Source organism: Emydura macquarii, unplaced genomic scaffold (genome assembly GCF_026122565.2).
Source record: "Emydura macquarii macquarii isolate MOO-44397 ecotype Brisbane River unplaced genomic scaffold, CSIRO-AGI_Emac_v2 contig_2768, whole genome shotgun sequence".
In the NCBI taxonomy this organism is placed as follows: Eukaryota; Metazoa; Chordata; order Testudines; family Chelidae; genus Emydura; species Emydura macquarii.
Genome location: NW_027132905.1, coordinates 10,586,163 through 10,602,999, shown reverse-complemented (window position 1 = coordinate 10,602,999; position 16,837 = coordinate 10,586,163). Strand labels below are relative to the sequence as shown.

Genomic DNA, 16,837 nt, shown 5'->3' with positions numbered 1-16,837 from the left:
GATATCAAGAATTTATAATAGGTTTATCTTCTTTTACAGTATTTAAAGAGCTGCTTAGCAGAATAGGACAGGAGAAAAATGGAGTCCCGCATATTCCAAAAATTGCAGAAAAGAAAAGTAATCGCTACTCCATCCCAGATATGCCTGGAGATATGGAACAGATGTTTCCATGCGAGAAAGGAAACAAGAAAATCAAAGCAAACACTGTATCTGGTGGAAGAAACCGAATCAGGAAAATTTTAGACAAGACGCGATTCAGCATTTTACCTCCCAAACTTTTTAGGTAGGTTAGACTGTTCTGGTAAAGGAGTAACTGTTGTCTAGGAAGCTATTATGTTCTAAGTGGCTTAGAATTTTCAGGTTTTATGGGACTGTTGTTTATATAGGTAAAAGAAAACCACAGCAAATGTGACTAGCAACTGTAGAATTAAACCAAAATAGATTTGAAAATGTCTTTTGCTTTAAAGTGCCTACTTTCAAACCTGCTTTTTCTCTTCCGTCATTTTGAATACCTATCTACAATATGTAATTCAAATATCTGATTGTCATTATTCTCTTTAGCACCAATTGTTATAGTACGAATATGAGGAACTACCTATGCAATTTGGGCACTGAAAAGCATTAATTATATTGCTTTCAGTTTAAAATGAGTAGATTTGGTAAGGCTGTTCAGATGCTTTTGTCTATAACAACCCATTGGTTTAACGTTCAGATTTTGTAACCGTCTTTGGGAAAGTGTTTTACATATGGAATTTTTTCCCTTATGCACGTGGTTCAAGACCTGTAGTTGAACATGGAATATTCCTTTAATGTTTGTTCTGTGATTTACAGTTCAGAAACCTCAATTCAAGCCATACAGTAATGACTACCAGCCTTCCAGCTATCAACACCCTGTTATACTCTGAATATTGTAAAACATATTCAAAGACTAATTGTTTTAAATGCTAAGAATTATTCTGGATAAGACAAAGCAAACCTAATAGTTTTAAATTACATGTTCTAAATATTTGCTATCAGCAAACATACTAATATAATAATGCCTGGTTTACTGAGTTTGGACATGATTTTAATAAAATTGATGCCATCAAAAGAAGAACAACATTATTTCATAAAAATTAAAGATGGAAAAGACCTAATTGCTCACCTTATTTACCCCTTTTCCACATATGTCATTATTCTTTAGTGTTTTGTGTCCGGTATTACTGACTCAAGCACTGACATGTCAACAATTTGCCTTGAGATGCTATTTTTATAGACTAATAGATCTTATGGTTATGACACTTGTCTTGATATTCAGCTACATTTTTCTAGTGATCGCTTTCATCCTATTCCTCCTAATTATAAATAACTTAGACAATTTCCACCTACCCTCAACCTCCTCAAAATCAGTATGCTCTTCTTTTAGTGCTTAAGTGCATAGTGTAGCTATAAAAGTGGAAGAAGTGTTTTAATGTAACATGAGATCAAAGTGTGATACCATTTTAAAGACTAAGAAATGTCTCTGTCATAGTTCATTTTTTCTAATGTTAACTCATATTCAAACGTCAGTTGTCAAAATGGAATCTTCACATGTTGTTTGTATGAGGTCTTTGCATCTGCTTGATTTTTGTTTTGGAATTTTGTTTTGTTTTTAATTTTTGTTATCTGGTTTTCTTGCTGCTCTTTTTCTCTCGTCTGTGTAAACCTTGTTATTTATGTTCCTCAGAAGAATCATAGAGTTGTTGAAATGTTTACAGTATTTTCCTTGTGTTTTCAACATTGTCTTCTTTCTGTTACTGCATCACCTTCTCAGGGGACTGTTTTGGTAAGAAATTGCCTAATTATATGTTGTTGGGGGTGTACCAATACAGCTTCCTAACAAGCACGGATGCTTTCTCCCTTCAGTGCAGTTTCTTTGGTACTGTTGAATAGCATATATAATTCCAGTACTTTTCCTGCTATAAACTCAAAAGTCTTACCATTATGTTTTCATCATCTCATGGGATTCATAGCACCGTATGCTGAAAACTATTGGATCACTCCACTTCTGCCCCTCGGCAATGTGTGGGATGCTTCAAGGATTTGTAGAATTTTGTTAGGTTACTGCACAATTACATGGACCCCATTTTGGTGATCCAATAATGTGATTAAAAGCCAGTCTACCATGTCTTTCAGCTGTACAGTAAAGCAAGAAAGACTGGCACCAGAATTTTGGGTACGCCACTTGGACTAAAATATTATGCATCTTGAAAACATACAGAGTTTGTAGTATGTTTTTATATTTACCTTTGTAAAAATGATGCTCAAGTTGATATTCCCTTTGGTGTTTCATTTCTTTTCTCACATTGTCTCCTTTTAATTTTCTCACTTCCAGTGTTTGGCATTCGGTCGTTCATTCAGCTCAATAATTCAAGACTGATATCCTTATTGATAAGAACACCTCCACCAAAATCATAGTATCTCCTTCTCTTTGCCTTCATCCTCTAATTCAGTCCATATTTTGACTTGATTTTGGCCACTCTAGCCACCTGCATTCTCAAGTCTATAATTTGTTTACATTTCCATCAGATGCTACGTTCACTACTTCTCTGCAGAAAGGCTCACTCTAATTTTCATTTCCTCTCACCTAAACTACTGAAATTCCTGCTCCCTTTTTCCTTAATTGTCTCCTAAATTTGCAACCTTCCAGACCTCAGTTTGTCCAAAAAGTGACCCATCTCATTCAGTCTGTCTACCCAAAAGCAGAAACACATCACAATTGCTTGCGTTCTCAGAAATCTTCACTGGCTTCTTCATTTCTGAATCAGCACAAAATTCTTTGTCTTAGTTTTCAAAACCCTTCCCACAATCTCTAAACCTTTTTGTTCTGATCTTTGGCCTGTTTCTGAAACTTCCTCGGTTCTAGATTTTTCTGTCCTCTTGTCTTTCCACAACAGCCACTGTAACCTCACCCTCTGAAGCAGAAACTGTCTGTGCCAGATTTACTCTGTCTCTTTGCAAATCGTGTCTTAAGATCCATCTTTCTTTCTTAACCTTCTCTCTATAATATATTATGCCATTGCCTCAGCCTTCCACATTTCTTTTGCTCAATCATTCTTCCTGATACTTGGCCTTTTTCCCTCGTTACCTCTGTCCCACCACATCTATAGAATATATAAAATATATGGCATATTTTAATTTACTTTTATGAATTGACTAGAATAAACTATACTGTCTTTAATGATACTTTTGTATGAACAATGCTGCATAAAATTTTACTTGTGTATTTTATACAGTATTATAAATAAAGGTGAAATGTATGTAAATACCTTAATTAAATTAAAAGACTCCCCGTGGATATATTAAATTGAGAGATGTGGTAGTTTTGGTTTCATTAGGATAGAAACTTTGAGAAATTAAAGTAACCAAAATGTGTTGTGCTAAATAAATTGAAGGGATTTCTTCTTCCTATATCTTAATGCAGAACTCCTCCCTGACTTCCTCAAAATCATAGTTAAGAAAAAGTATTTTGCAAATAAATATATACAAAACTCATCAACTTAGTTGATTGTTTTGGGAGAGGTGCTACTAATATTCCACTTAACAATGGGTAAGACTTTTAAAGCTCACTTTGCTCTCTGCCACAAATGAATGATGTTCTTGCTTCCTATAGAAGCATGACCTGGTGGCTAGATTTATTTATTTTTTTTAAGATGAGTGGCCAAATGCTTACAATTTGTGCTTTGGGCTGCAGTTTTCTCAGGGCTGCAACTCTTTCTAGCTTGATGCACCACTCTGCCTAATGCTAGTAACCCTTTATAGTTCGGCTTTGTGCTTGGGCCTCTCTCATGCCTTTTCCCCTTGTTGATTCATGTTGCTGCAACACGAATCAAGAGAAGCAGAGTGTGCAAACGAGGTACAAATATCTGCAATTCCTCTTATTCTTGGAAATGAGATCTTTCCCTTTTTGTGATCCTACAACAGGCCCCAGTCTCCCCATGGCCTTTCCACTTACCTATTGAGAGCCCATTTTGCAGGATTTAAGCAGATTTAGCTGCTTCTCTGCTGGACCCCAGGAGCTGCTTCATTCAGCTCTTGTATACTTTCACCATGTAATACTCTGGAGCAATACTCTGACTGGGGAAGAATCAGAGAACAGGACATATGAAAGTAATAGCATCCAGGTCCCTTAGAAAAGCTGCTGGATTCAGAGATGTGCTCCTCAATGGCAATGTCGTATGGGAGGGAGGCCTTCAGGGAAGGAGACAAAAGTGGTTTGCTTAATGTTGCAAGGAGAGCTGAGGTACTTTGGAGTTCACAGCATAATCTTAGTTAGGCAACCATGTTTTTAATTTAAAAATATTTAAACATTTGGCCATGACTAGTAAATGCATAATCAGCTGCACCATTCATATGAAGTGTGCATAGGGCCACGCCATATGGACATTTCTACTCCAAGGTTTTATGCTGCATTGAGCAACACTTTCACCATCTCTGTGGATTTATGCTGAATAGGCATGAATGCCTTAGTCTACTATGTGTATTCACCTGGTCTTTCTTTATATGCCACAAAGCTAGTACATCAGATACAGTATGTAAGTATTCACAGATTGGGTAGTTTTATAAGGCGTTTTACATTGTCGCTTGTTTGGAGCTATACTGCTTTTAACTCCAAGAATTTATTTGCACTAAGTCTCACCCTAACATTTTTATTCTTATGCAGAATATTTTGGTAATGTTCAAAAGTAAACAGTTAAGAAATGGAATTAAATTAAACCAAAAGGACAGATTTATTCTGTGTAAGATCCTTGTTGAGATCACAAGGATTTTTTCCCCCTGAAATGTACTGTGTTTTAATCTGTTTGATCTTGTGTTATTTGCATCAAGTTGTTGTTAAGGAAGCTGTTGCTTAGAGAAAGTTCTTGTTTTTCATCATTGCACCTACAGAGTAAAAATTATTTTTATTTTTGCATGGGCTAAATGTTGGTGATTTTTAAAACTGTTTTGCAGTGATGGCAGTGTAAGCCAGTCACAGGATGACAGTATTGTTGGAACAAGACAATGCAGACATAGTCTGGCCATAATGCCTATCCCTGGAACACTCTCATCAAGTAGCCCTGATCTGTTGCAGCCTACAACCAGCATGCTGGATTTTACTAATCCTTCAGGTAAAGTAATACATTTCTCTATGTTGTGTATGTGTAATGAACTCTGCAACTCATCAGAGCACTCATTCTGAGAATATATTGGTTGATGTAGCAAGGTCTGTTCATAATCAATACACGAAGATTCTGAATGATTACGTATTTTAAGCTAATTTACAAAAATACATTTTTATTTACTGGTTTCTAGCATTTATATAGTGTTTAAAATTACATTGCCACAGTGAATAAAGGTTCCACAGCATTAGCTTTCCTTTAAGCTTTTATTTGTAACTTTTACTAAACAAAGGTACCACCCGGGGCGGGGGGGGAACCTATATCTTCTATTGGCAGTAAACCTGTCAAATGAATCACCTGTTCTGCCATGGCCCTAGTAGGTCCCAAACTGGAGAAACATAACAGAATCCCCAAAACAGCGTCACCTCTTAAGCCTGCATACCAAGTCTCCTTGGCCAGAACTTGAGAGCTGACTCCTTCTCTCCAAGCAGAAGCAGAATCTGCCATCTCAAGTGCCCTCCATCTAGAGTGCTCTACCTCTATTTTAGTGAGAGTGGCTTGGCTTTTTCTGCTCCCTCATCACTTCTTTACAGTCCCCTTCCAACTGCTGTGCCCCTCCTCGTTTGGTTTCTGGTCATGTGCAGTTCATGGGAAAAAAAACTCAGAAAGCATATCTGGTAAGGGTAGGACCAGTATGGTACCAAGCTAGTGCTATTGGTCATACACCTTGATGAGCATTTCATTCATTCAAATGTATTATTGAAAAACAAAAATAAAACTTTTCAGTTTTGTAACCTATGTGTCGCTGCTGCTGCTATAGGAATATAGGAATGGAGTGGCTGCGGGAGGTAAATGTTGATCAGATGCAGCTGCCTGTAAACCTGTCAAGCCAGAATTATGTGTTTTCTTATTCTATATGAAAATTCTAAGCATAATTATACATTCATTAAACTGCCTTGTGGCTAGGACTTATATAACTTATATTTATCTTCAGAACTTCTCTTATAAAATAGATGTGCATATCTATATCTATCTATCTATCTATCTATCTATCTATCTATCGATCTATATTATACATAAATATCCATGACACTTCTTGTTGCAAATTCATTGTATTTTTATATGTAACACACTTTTCTAAAAATCTTGATTTAATATTGGTGTAGGATTTTCCATAGTCATTAGCTGTACCTAGTTCATCTTTCTAACTTTGGTCAGTATTTAGTTTACTATTACGCGTGTGCAAAGTCATTTTTGAATGGAGGGAAGTCTAAAATATTTTTTGGCAGCTCTACATATTACATTCATTTGACTATTCTTGTAGTCTCTAGATCTTATATTTACATAAATAGATTTATTTTTGTTTTTCTGCCTGCAGCTGTTGGTTTTTACTGTAAGTATCCTGAGTTCTGGTAGCCTAAAGTTCTTCGTATTGCATGTCTTGTCTGTTGAAATGAACGTAGTTTTTAATGGCCAATATATGTTTATAATTTTTTCATGCTTGTTATTTGCACCATAAACTTTATTCTTAGGATTATTGTTGTTATTTATTGGACATTTGCATGCTTTATAACCCATTTTTAACTAAATCAGCTATTTATTTTGGGGGGGAGACATTGTGGCTTATGGGGAAAGCACTGAACTGAGACTCAGGAAACATGGATTCTATTCCTCTGGCCTGTTGAGTGACCTTGGGCAAGTCACTTCCCCACCCTGTGCCTCAGTTTTCTCATCTGTAAGATGGGGATGATACTGGCCTCCTTTGGAAAGCACTTGAAGATCTGCTGATGAAAAGGCATAAGGGCGAGGTGTTGTTATCTTTGATTTTTTGTAATACAGCTTTTTGCTTGCCAACTTGAATGCCCATTGTTTCTTTCCCCTATTATAATCACAAATTAAATCTTGAATGGGAAAATAGAATTTTAAAATACTATTTGCCTAAAAAACAAAAACAAATAGAAAAACCAGTAACATAAACCAAACCAAAATAGTTGGCATTAGGCTTTAGTATGTCTCTCTTTGTGACTGGTGAATATTACAGCTTTTAATAAAATAGCAAAAAAAATTTAAGCAATAGTTCATTCCTATTTATAGGTTCTAACCCGTGCATTTTGTAGATTTTAACAGGTATATCAAGATAAGTTTCTTCATAAATTTTCATAATGGCTTCAAAATTGTTTGCTTTAAACATTGAATTTGTAGGCATTTTAACATCAAATACTGTTAGTAAGAATCAGACATTTATATTGCTTGTTTATTCAATACAGACAGATTGTTTTTTAAGGTTTCATTACTCCTTTGAAGGTTATAGATGACCCTTTGTTGGCTTCTGATTTTTCTTAACAACATAAATACTTTTTCCTAATAAAATATTTGCCATGTTGTTCTCAGCATTTTCACTTCAACTTAATACTTACATAAAAATTATTTTTATTTTATCTGAAAAAATTATTTTTATTTTATCCTTCTCCTTACCCCCTCCCCTATTCATATGGGAAATCTAAACTTTAGTTGTCCATCATCCATCACTGTGACCAAGTTGTTTTTTCTATACAAATATATTGACTCATAGTGAAAAAGCTGGTAGAATCAGTTTTCATTCACCACTTTATTTTGCCCTCCATTTTATTAATACCTTGTTTCCTCCTTTCTTCAATTCAGTTACAGCTCTGCTGGGGCTTTTTTCTTCCAACTGGGAAAGGTTGATGGCATCAACTCGTCAATTATTATTCTTTTCCCCTGGAAATCTTGCTACCACATTATTGCTGTTCACTCCTGAGTCAAGGAGCAGCAGACCAGAAGTTGCTTTTAAATTCATAGTCAATTAACTGGTCTTTATTTTTTACCATGTAATAAATTATGCTAAATTAATAATTAATAATAAATTATTGAAGTTATGGAAAAGTTAATGGGTAGAATAGTAGGATAAGCATAATGGAAAACTCTTCATTTAAATGCAATTCTCTTTTACTTTGTCTCTGTATACTACAAGTGATAACTGCCCTTTTAAGAACCTAAATAGATAAATCGGCAGAGTAATTTCTCTGGGGGAAATTTTTGGTTCATTAAATACCCCTTCAAACCTTGATTGTAGGCACTGAGTGCCCTGTCTTGTGATCTTTGGACAGTTTTACACAATTCAGCTAGGTGGTGAAAGGTACGTACATATCAACCCATGGATTCTGCATTGCCGCTGAGGTTATAAAAGGTTGGTCAAATGACAGTGAGAGAAATGGAGGACAGTAATTGGAGTAAATTGAATATCTGCTGTAGGAGTTAATTAGTGTTGTGCTTTCTAGCACTGTCAGGCAGTTGAGTGTATCTTCCTCGTGAATATACTGCAGCCTCTATACTTCAGGAGCCAAAATTTGACCAGGGATATAAAGTTTTAAAGCAGAACTATTTAATTAGTTTCATGATAAGATGGCTTCTACAGACTGTGACCATGCAGACCCTGAGTGTGGGTGCATCATGTAAGAGACTCTCTCATATTGAAGGCCTTCTGGTGATTAAACATTACTAATTTTAAGGAGACAGTACCACAGTATAATACAGTTGCACACTTGGTTCAAAAAGTTTGCTTTTAGAATGGTTCTGAACTCAGAAGACAAGACAGTTGACTCCTAGAGTATGATTCTTCAGAAACAATATATATTTAGAGAATTCCAGTTACTAGAAAGTATCTTTCTTTCTTACAAAAGCACAAGTGCTGTAGATTGCACTATCAGTTTACAAATAGTATATAAGTGTGTGGTCCCTTAAATTTTAAAGTACTGTGCACTATCTATTCTCATGTCACTTCCCCAAGAGAGAAACATTTGTTTTGAAAAATTAAGCACAAGAATAACAATACTATTCAATAGAGTCCACAAGAAGATTGAATTAATAAACTAAACATGAAGCGTCATAATTCACATTTATTTTCTTTTATAATCTGTTTCAGGTATAGTTATATCCTAAATTTCAGTGCCATTAAGTAGCATGAATAAGTGCAGAATAAATAGTTATCTATTCAGACAGTATATTGTAGATCAAAGCCTTAAAAAATGAACTCTGAATCTATTGTCACGAACATTTCCCTAGTATTTCTGTAGAAAGCTAGATACAGTAACGCTCTATATAATTCTGTCACTTTAACTGGTGGGCAGGAAAACGTATAAAAAATAAGATAATTAGATAGATTATATTGTATTACAATTCAGACCTGATAATAACAGACAGTGAGGGTAATTAGAGAGACAAGGTGGGTGAGGTAGTGTCTTTTTATTGTCCAACTTCTGTTGGTGAGAGAGACAAGCTTTAGAGCTACACAGAGCACTTCATCAGATCTGGGAAAGGTATGCAGGAGTGTCACAGCTAATGGAAGGTTGAAAAGATAGTTTAGTATAAGTAGTTAGCATATATTCTGAGGGACTTCACCTTGAATGGTACCAAGAGCTTGGAGTAGCTTGAAAGCTTGTCTGTTTCACCAACAGAAATTGGTTCAGTAAAAGACATTACCTAACCCATTTGGTCTCGCTAACATCCTGGCATCAACACAGCTACAACACCTCATCCAGTAAAAGTAATTAACTTTTCTTAATTATGGAAGAAACAGGATGGATTTTTATTTTTTGTTTAGGAAGAAGAGAACTAATATTTTATAGAAAATTTACTTTTTATCAAGACCTAAATGTTGCCCACCCCACCTTTGTCTGACAGATGATACGTCATATACTTCTTTATCCTTTCAAGGGAAGTAGTCATTTTGCATTTTAAAGTTGTTTTTCTTTAAATTTAGATATTCCAGATCAAGTTATAAGAGTTTTCAAAGCAGATCAACAAAGTTGTTACATCATAATCAGCAAAGACACTACAGCAAAAGAAGTTGTGAGTCATGCAGTGCATGAATTCAACTTGACGGGAGCCTCAGAAACTTACTCTCTCTGTGAGGTGTCTGTTAGTCCTGAGGGAGTCATCAAACAGAGAAGGCTTCCAGATCAATTCTCCAAATTAGCAGACAGAATCCAGCTCAATGGAAGGTAAAAGTGTACTTTTTTGTTTTGTTTGACTTTGTCTTTAAAGGTGAAGCATTTGACAGAAATATCACAGAACAGTGTCCCCATTAAAACAGAAGAAGAGAGCCTAAAATTGTCTCTTGTATTACTGAGAACTGCTAAAGATGTAAGCATTTATTTCAGTGTACACAAATATTCTAACAAACTTAAAAACAGAATTGCTGCCCTAGGTTATGTGCAAATAAGTAGCTTTGAATTATTTTACACTGTAATTATAATGTTCTCTGTTTTCTGTGTTTATTTGAGCTGTCTGCTTTTTCCTGCTTTTATGGCAGAAATAAAATATTTTATACGTCCACTCAGCACATAATTATAATCTCAGGCTTTCTTGAGGTGAGGAAGAGAGATGATTTCCACCTAAAGTTGATGGGAACTATTCCTTGCATTCTGATATTTATGATCTCTGGTGCTGTCCATCTGTAAAATGTTTACTTACACTGAACTCCAGTGCCATTAATCAGTACTAGGAGGAACGCTTCCTACAGCTGCTAAGTATGTTTTCCTGGGAGATGAGGGCTAAGATTTTTCCTCCATAAATGCCAATAGCTCTCAGAACTCTCTTGTCTAGTTTCTCAGGAGTTAGCAAGAAAGCTTTCCAGGCCACTGCAATTATTTCAGAGCTCCCAAACTGAGTTTAAGGGATGGTCATAACTTACTACGCTCTGTTACAAAAAAACACTTTCACCGTGGATGTAGGAATGTGAGTCCACCTACAAATATTTTTAGTTGTTGCTGTGGTGTTATCCATCATTCTAAAGAGAGAGAGGTGCATGACAAGTTGTATTTGGATATTTGCCTGTTAGACAAGTATAGCATCTGAGTAATACATGATGAATGAACTTTAGTATTTAAAAAAAAAACAGTTTTAAATAAGTTCAGTCACTAGATAACAACTCAGTTCAGCAGGTCAGTGCAAGATATACAGTGGTTTACATTAAAAAGGAATAATTGATATAATCTGGTGATAATTACCATATCTACCTTCTAATCAAAAGATACAATAACTTTCTTTTCCTAAAATGTAATATTGCAGTTACAGTAGAACCTCAAAGATAAGAACACATCAGGAATGGACGTTGTTTGTAACTCTGAAATGTTTGTAAACATTATGGTACAGTACCCTGTAGTCAATGTCTTCCAGCAGAGGCTGGGAGAGATCTCTGCAAAGGTGGCACCTGGCAGCACTGTCTGGTTTGCAAGCAGCTCCCTGTCCTGTTCCTGGTTCTTGCCTTTGGGCTGAACTGGGGGGGCCTGCCTTGTTCCCTTGGCGCTACAAGCCCAAGTCCTTAGCCCCCTCTCCCCAGGGTTCGTCCTGCTCAGTGCACTCCTTGCCACACGCCAGAGGCAGCATGTGGCAGGGGGTTGGTGCCAGCCGGCTGTCAGCACCCTTCCCTCCCGTGCCCCTTACACTCCCAGAGGTGCTGGCAGGATCCAGGAATGCAGCCACGGGCAAAGCTTGCGCCACATAAGTGCACAGGCTGTGACTCTTTAAAACTCCTCCAGAGCGCAGCTGATTCCCACTCCAGCTCAAGGCCAGGCCAGGCTCCAGCTGTAACCTTCAGTTTCTTGCAGCAGCATCAGCAGGGAGCTTTCTTTGGAGCAGGGCGGTAGGGTGGTGGTGAAAACAGCTTCCCTCTCCCAGTGGGATGGGATGGGAGGGGGTGAAACAGCGCCCTTGGTGTACAGGAACAGTGCAGACCCTGGACTGTTTCTGCTCTGCATGCCAACCTTGCAATACAATGCCCCCCACACTCCTACTGCTGCCTGATTGCTTACTTCCGGTTTCACAGGGTGTTCGGTTGAGTGGTCCGTTCGTCACTCTGGTGTTCATATCTTTGAGGTTCTACTGTAGTTGATATTAACTTAAGATACATGCATCTGTTTTATGTAAACCATTGTGAGTTGTCTCACAAACGTTAAGGGCTTTAGCTCATTGTCTGATGATCTGATCCAGACCAGAAGTTGTGTGACAAAATGTAAAATTCTGTTCAGTTTTCCTAACAGGACAACAGAATTTATGAAGGAGAGTAATTTCTATATCTGTAAGTGATCTCCTTTGGACCATGAAAGTGATTTTCTTGCATGCCTTTTCATTTCTTGAGTACTGTGTGCTTCATGTACATATTACTATATTATGTTATATAAAATGGGAAAATACGTTTATATAAAGATTTCAAATATTTCTCAGGATCCAGGGCTATTCAAAATGTTAATTTACTGCTGCATTTGCAGACAGACAAGATACTGACTTTTTCCTGAAGGGCAAGGCTATTATACACAATTGCAGGCTAGTATATAGAAACTAGTAGTGATTAATGAAGAGGAAGAACAGATTAAAATGATCTCATAGTATATTGAACTTTTTTACTTTAGTAATAATAGCATTGCTCAGTGAGTAGAGTAAGAAGCTGAGCATTGGAACTCACCTGAGTTCCATTCCCGAATTGCCTCTCACTGTTAGGTGCTAGGCATGTCCATTATAGATAACCTCTCTCTAGTTGGTAGATCTGTCAAGTAGGGATAATGCCAAGGCATCAAGGGATGTTGTTAAACTTAATGGTTTGTAAAGTACTTTGAGAACATCAGAGAAGAGCTGCTCTAAAGTTTATTATTATTATATAATTATCCTTTAGGTATTATCTGAAAAACAATATGGAAACAGAGACTTTGTGCTCAGATGAGGATGCCCAGGAGCTGCTTAGAGAGAGTCAGATCTCTCTTCTACAGCTGAGCACCATTGAGGTGGCTACTCAGCTATCAATGAGGGACTTTGAATTATTTCGCAATATTGAACCTACTGAATATATCGATGACCTCTATAAGATGGACTCCAAAACAGGAAATGCTCACCTGAAACAGTTTGAAGATGTCATTAACCAAGAGACATTCTGGGTTGCCACAGAAATTTTAACAGAGTCCAACCAGCTCAAAAGAATGAAGATTGTTAAGCATTTCATTAAAATCGCCCTCCACTGTCGAGAGTGCAAGAACTTTAATTCCATGTTTGCAGTTATAAGGTAAAGTATTATCCTTTTGCAGATATTGATAATCTGAATGTTATATTTTTTTACTCATTAAATTGGAGCTGAATCTGATTGTGGCATCAAATGCATTTCTATTGTAGGAAGAAAAGAAAATATTTAATCTGACTATAACTTGTGTACAGTGTATTTTAAAAACACATTTTCAGGTTGCAAAGCATATCAGTCTGCACAGAAAGGTACAATTTCACTACATTTTCTTCCCTGCCTTGCACTCAGTTTTTTTTTTTTTTCTTTTAGTGTTTGTACTGTGGTTTATGTGCTTGCTCCTTAACTGTTAACTGTGCATACTTTCCTGTCCGTGAGGGTAAGAGAGAGAAAGAGCGTTTGGACGAGTGTTCTTGGCTTATAAGCCTTAGAAACCTGCTGAATATCGCTGCTGTTATCTGTGGTTGCTCTGCTTCTCTGGTTCCTGAGTACTTTGGACTGTTGAGCATACTTCCTTTTTCCCCTTTTCTCACTGCTCATTACTTTCTCCCTATGTATTTGAAGCCAACCTGAGATAAGGCAGTTACATTATTTTTTTCTCACCCGTATAGACTCTTCCCCCACCCATTCTACAGGCTGTCTCATTTTAGTCTGCTAGCTTAAATTAACCAATCACTCAGCCCCTTTTCTGTTCTCTCAATTTAATATATTTGGGCTTTCTTTGCATTTTGGGTGCAATTCTGATTTACACCATGTGCAATTTCATTGACTTGAATAGTCTGAGCTAAACAAATATTGCCCTGTTCTCAACTGGTTAGGCCCCCATCATTCATCAAAAAGACAGACCGTTTTATATAATACTTCTCTCTGAACTAATTTTTCAGCCAATCAACACCAATACTATTTCTGAGAATTATTACATTTGAAGTCCCCCTACCCCTTTAATTCCTTCAGCCTGATTTACAGAAAATGTCTGCTTCTGTTTTATTGGGGGCTATCCACATGTGAAGTGAATCCTGAGCAGATCCTTTACAGCACACTGTATGACACTCAGAGCCACTATACTGTACATGTAGATATACAGAAATAGAAACCCTCATCTCCATTTCCTAATGCCTAATTTCTCATGGCTTATTGTGGGTAGAAGTTACTCTCCCTCACTAGATTTTGTCTTCATCAGGCCCTCTAAGAATTGAAGTCTTGTTCGATAAATCAGCCAATGTGTATTTCTAGGAAAACTTGCCTTTTTTAGGCTATGCAACAAGTAACCCATTTGCAGTTTGGCATACTATATCTAGATGACGCCTTCCTTCTCTTAGCATAATTATTTCTGTCTGTTTGGAGGCACATTGTTGTGACTGGTAGCTTTTATTTATAGGAACCATGATTTATCTGATATGCAAACAATTTGACAATAGTGAAAAGGAAAAGTTGTGTACATTTTGTATGGGATTAAAATTATTCAGTTTTAGTGCTTTTTTAATCTGATATTTATACAACTTTGTACTTGGTTTAAACAAAATTTCTAACCATTTTTTTATTCCATTAATCACTACAATGGTAAATTACATAACTGCATGGTATTAAAATTCACTTTCTTTTGATATAGAGAGAGGTGTAATCTTATTTTCCCAATAGATCATTCTGGAGAGTTTCTTTTTTTTTAAAAAAAAAATCTTATTGTGGGTGATTTTATAGAGAAGTTACTTTTTTCCAATAAAATGTTAATTCATCCTTTCAGACAGAGATGTATGAGCTGTTCAACGTTACTGATACAGTAACTGAAATAATTGTTTGAACAGCATCCTGTAAGTGTAGTGCTAATTGCTTTATTGGAACCAAAGTTGTCACACATTTTCTAAAATGCATAGAGCCAAATATTTGTCCTGCCATTTGAAACTATCCCAATAGTGGTTCACAATAGTAAATTAATTACTCCTATCAAAACTAAATCCTCCCAAATTGCTTTAGTACAGGACACCATCCCTGGTCAAGCTTTTCTCCACTTATCTTGTGTACATTATAAATCCTAAGACGCAGCATGAAACCATTCTGGTGCCTTCAGGAGTTTGTAGGACTCGGTGGTATCCTACCTTAGATGCTTTTTTGGTGTGTGTCCAACACTTTCATCATTTTCTTAAACTGCTTTTTTCTAAAGAATATAGATTGAGTTTCTTTAGCCTTGTAAACTAAGATCTTTAAGTTCCTGTATCATGTGGTATTCTTGCTTGTTCATTTTCTGTAATCTCCTTATAGTATGACTAGAACGATACAAAACTTTTAAAGTAACTTCACTTGTGCCTTATTTTCCTGCTTAAATAAATTCCTATATTATATGTTTGCATGTATTAAATGGCAAACATTTTCTGCTCCTCTGCATGCAGACCTACATAGAATACTTCCACTGTGAGAGTTTAACCTTCTTGGATCAGAACTGTCTTTCTATGTTTATTTTGAAGCATTTTAAATATTTGTGGGCACTACAAAGTGCAAATAGTAGTGTTATGTGAAAAGTACCCTTCTCTACAACGGAGTGGCATTAAACCAGCAGACTAGAATAGTATGACAGTTAATGCAAGTTTAGTCTTCGTAATCATAACACTTCTAATCTGACTGTAAATCTAAATTGTGTGATACTTCATTAGATTTGTTTTTACTTTCCAATCTGTATCTAAATAGATACTGATTCTGTTTTAAGAAATTAATACAATAAAATGCCACTAGAAATACTGTGTGTATTCTTTGGCAAATTCTTGTTTCATAAAACAATCAGAATCATCAAGCACCAGTACAACCCTGCTTTAAATAAAGTGTATTAAAATATATTGGATACTAATCAATTTATTTGTGCACTATTATTATTACATTATTATTGCAAATACCTTGATGTATATTGATTGAAAGGAATTCTCATTTGACCTGTTCATAACATCAGATGCTGAAATATTACTTTGAAGCCTTTTCATTAATAATCTGTGAATCCAAATGCCTTCAACAAGAAGGAGCATAGTAAAAAAGATTTCCCTTCTTCTCCAGCACTGGAAGCATATGAGTGTCACAAAAGACTGTTAAATCAGAGCATTAGCCCATTCTATGCTTATATCAGAGAGTCCTTAAATGTATCAATAGGTAGATAAAGTGCAGATCTGCAAATGCCTAGAGTGTTTTTGAAGTTTCCACCTATAATTAGAAGCCTGGGGGTAATTTCAATCTACACCATCTTTAGTCTTCCTCCTTAAGGACGATATTGTGAACTGTTGTCCTCTAGGGATTGAGCTAATACAAAACTTCATATAGGATTCTAAAGTAGTAGGCCAGAGATGAAATACTATTACCTGCTAATCACACTCTTTGCTGCCACGTTAAGGTTAACGGCAAAAGAAACACCTTGCTTGTTTTCCTAAATTGTAAATTCCTGGGGGAAAATACAGCACTTAAAAGACTGAATTGCTTTATTGATTTTATTATTTGATTGTTGCATTATAATGGAAGGTTTAAAAAAGTTTTATCATGGAGAACCTTATTTCAGATGGAAGATTAACTATTATCTGAGGTTTAACTGGTCAAATTGAAAATTCTGTTCACATTCAAAGGATTTAATGTGGTAATCATGCTGAAGAATAGGCAAACCCATTTTGCAAATGTTATATTTTCTGTAGAACTGCCAAATAATTTGGCAAACATAAAATTCTGA

At 36.1% G+C, this 16,837-nt stretch overlaps 1 protein-coding gene across 2 annotated transcripts in view; it reads left to right on the top strand.

Annotated features, from left to right (window-relative positions):
• The window catches only part of RAPGEF6 (Rap guanine nucleotide exchange factor 6), a 230,283-nt gene that overhangs the window by 172,888 nt on the left and 40,558 nt on the right, over window positions 1-16,837 (top strand). For both annotated transcript variants that reach the window (XM_067566525.1, XM_067566522.1), the window contains exons 16-19: window positions 40-283; window positions 4,969-5,126; window positions 9,898-10,138; window positions 12,808-13,191. In XM_067566525.1, the coding sequence (XP_067422626.1) occupies window positions 40-283; window positions 4,969-5,126; window positions 9,898-10,138; window positions 12,808-13,191 (1,027 nt within the window). The remainder of the gene's footprint in view (window positions 1-39; window positions 284-4,968; window positions 5,127-9,897; window positions 10,139-12,807; window positions 13,192-16,837) is intronic.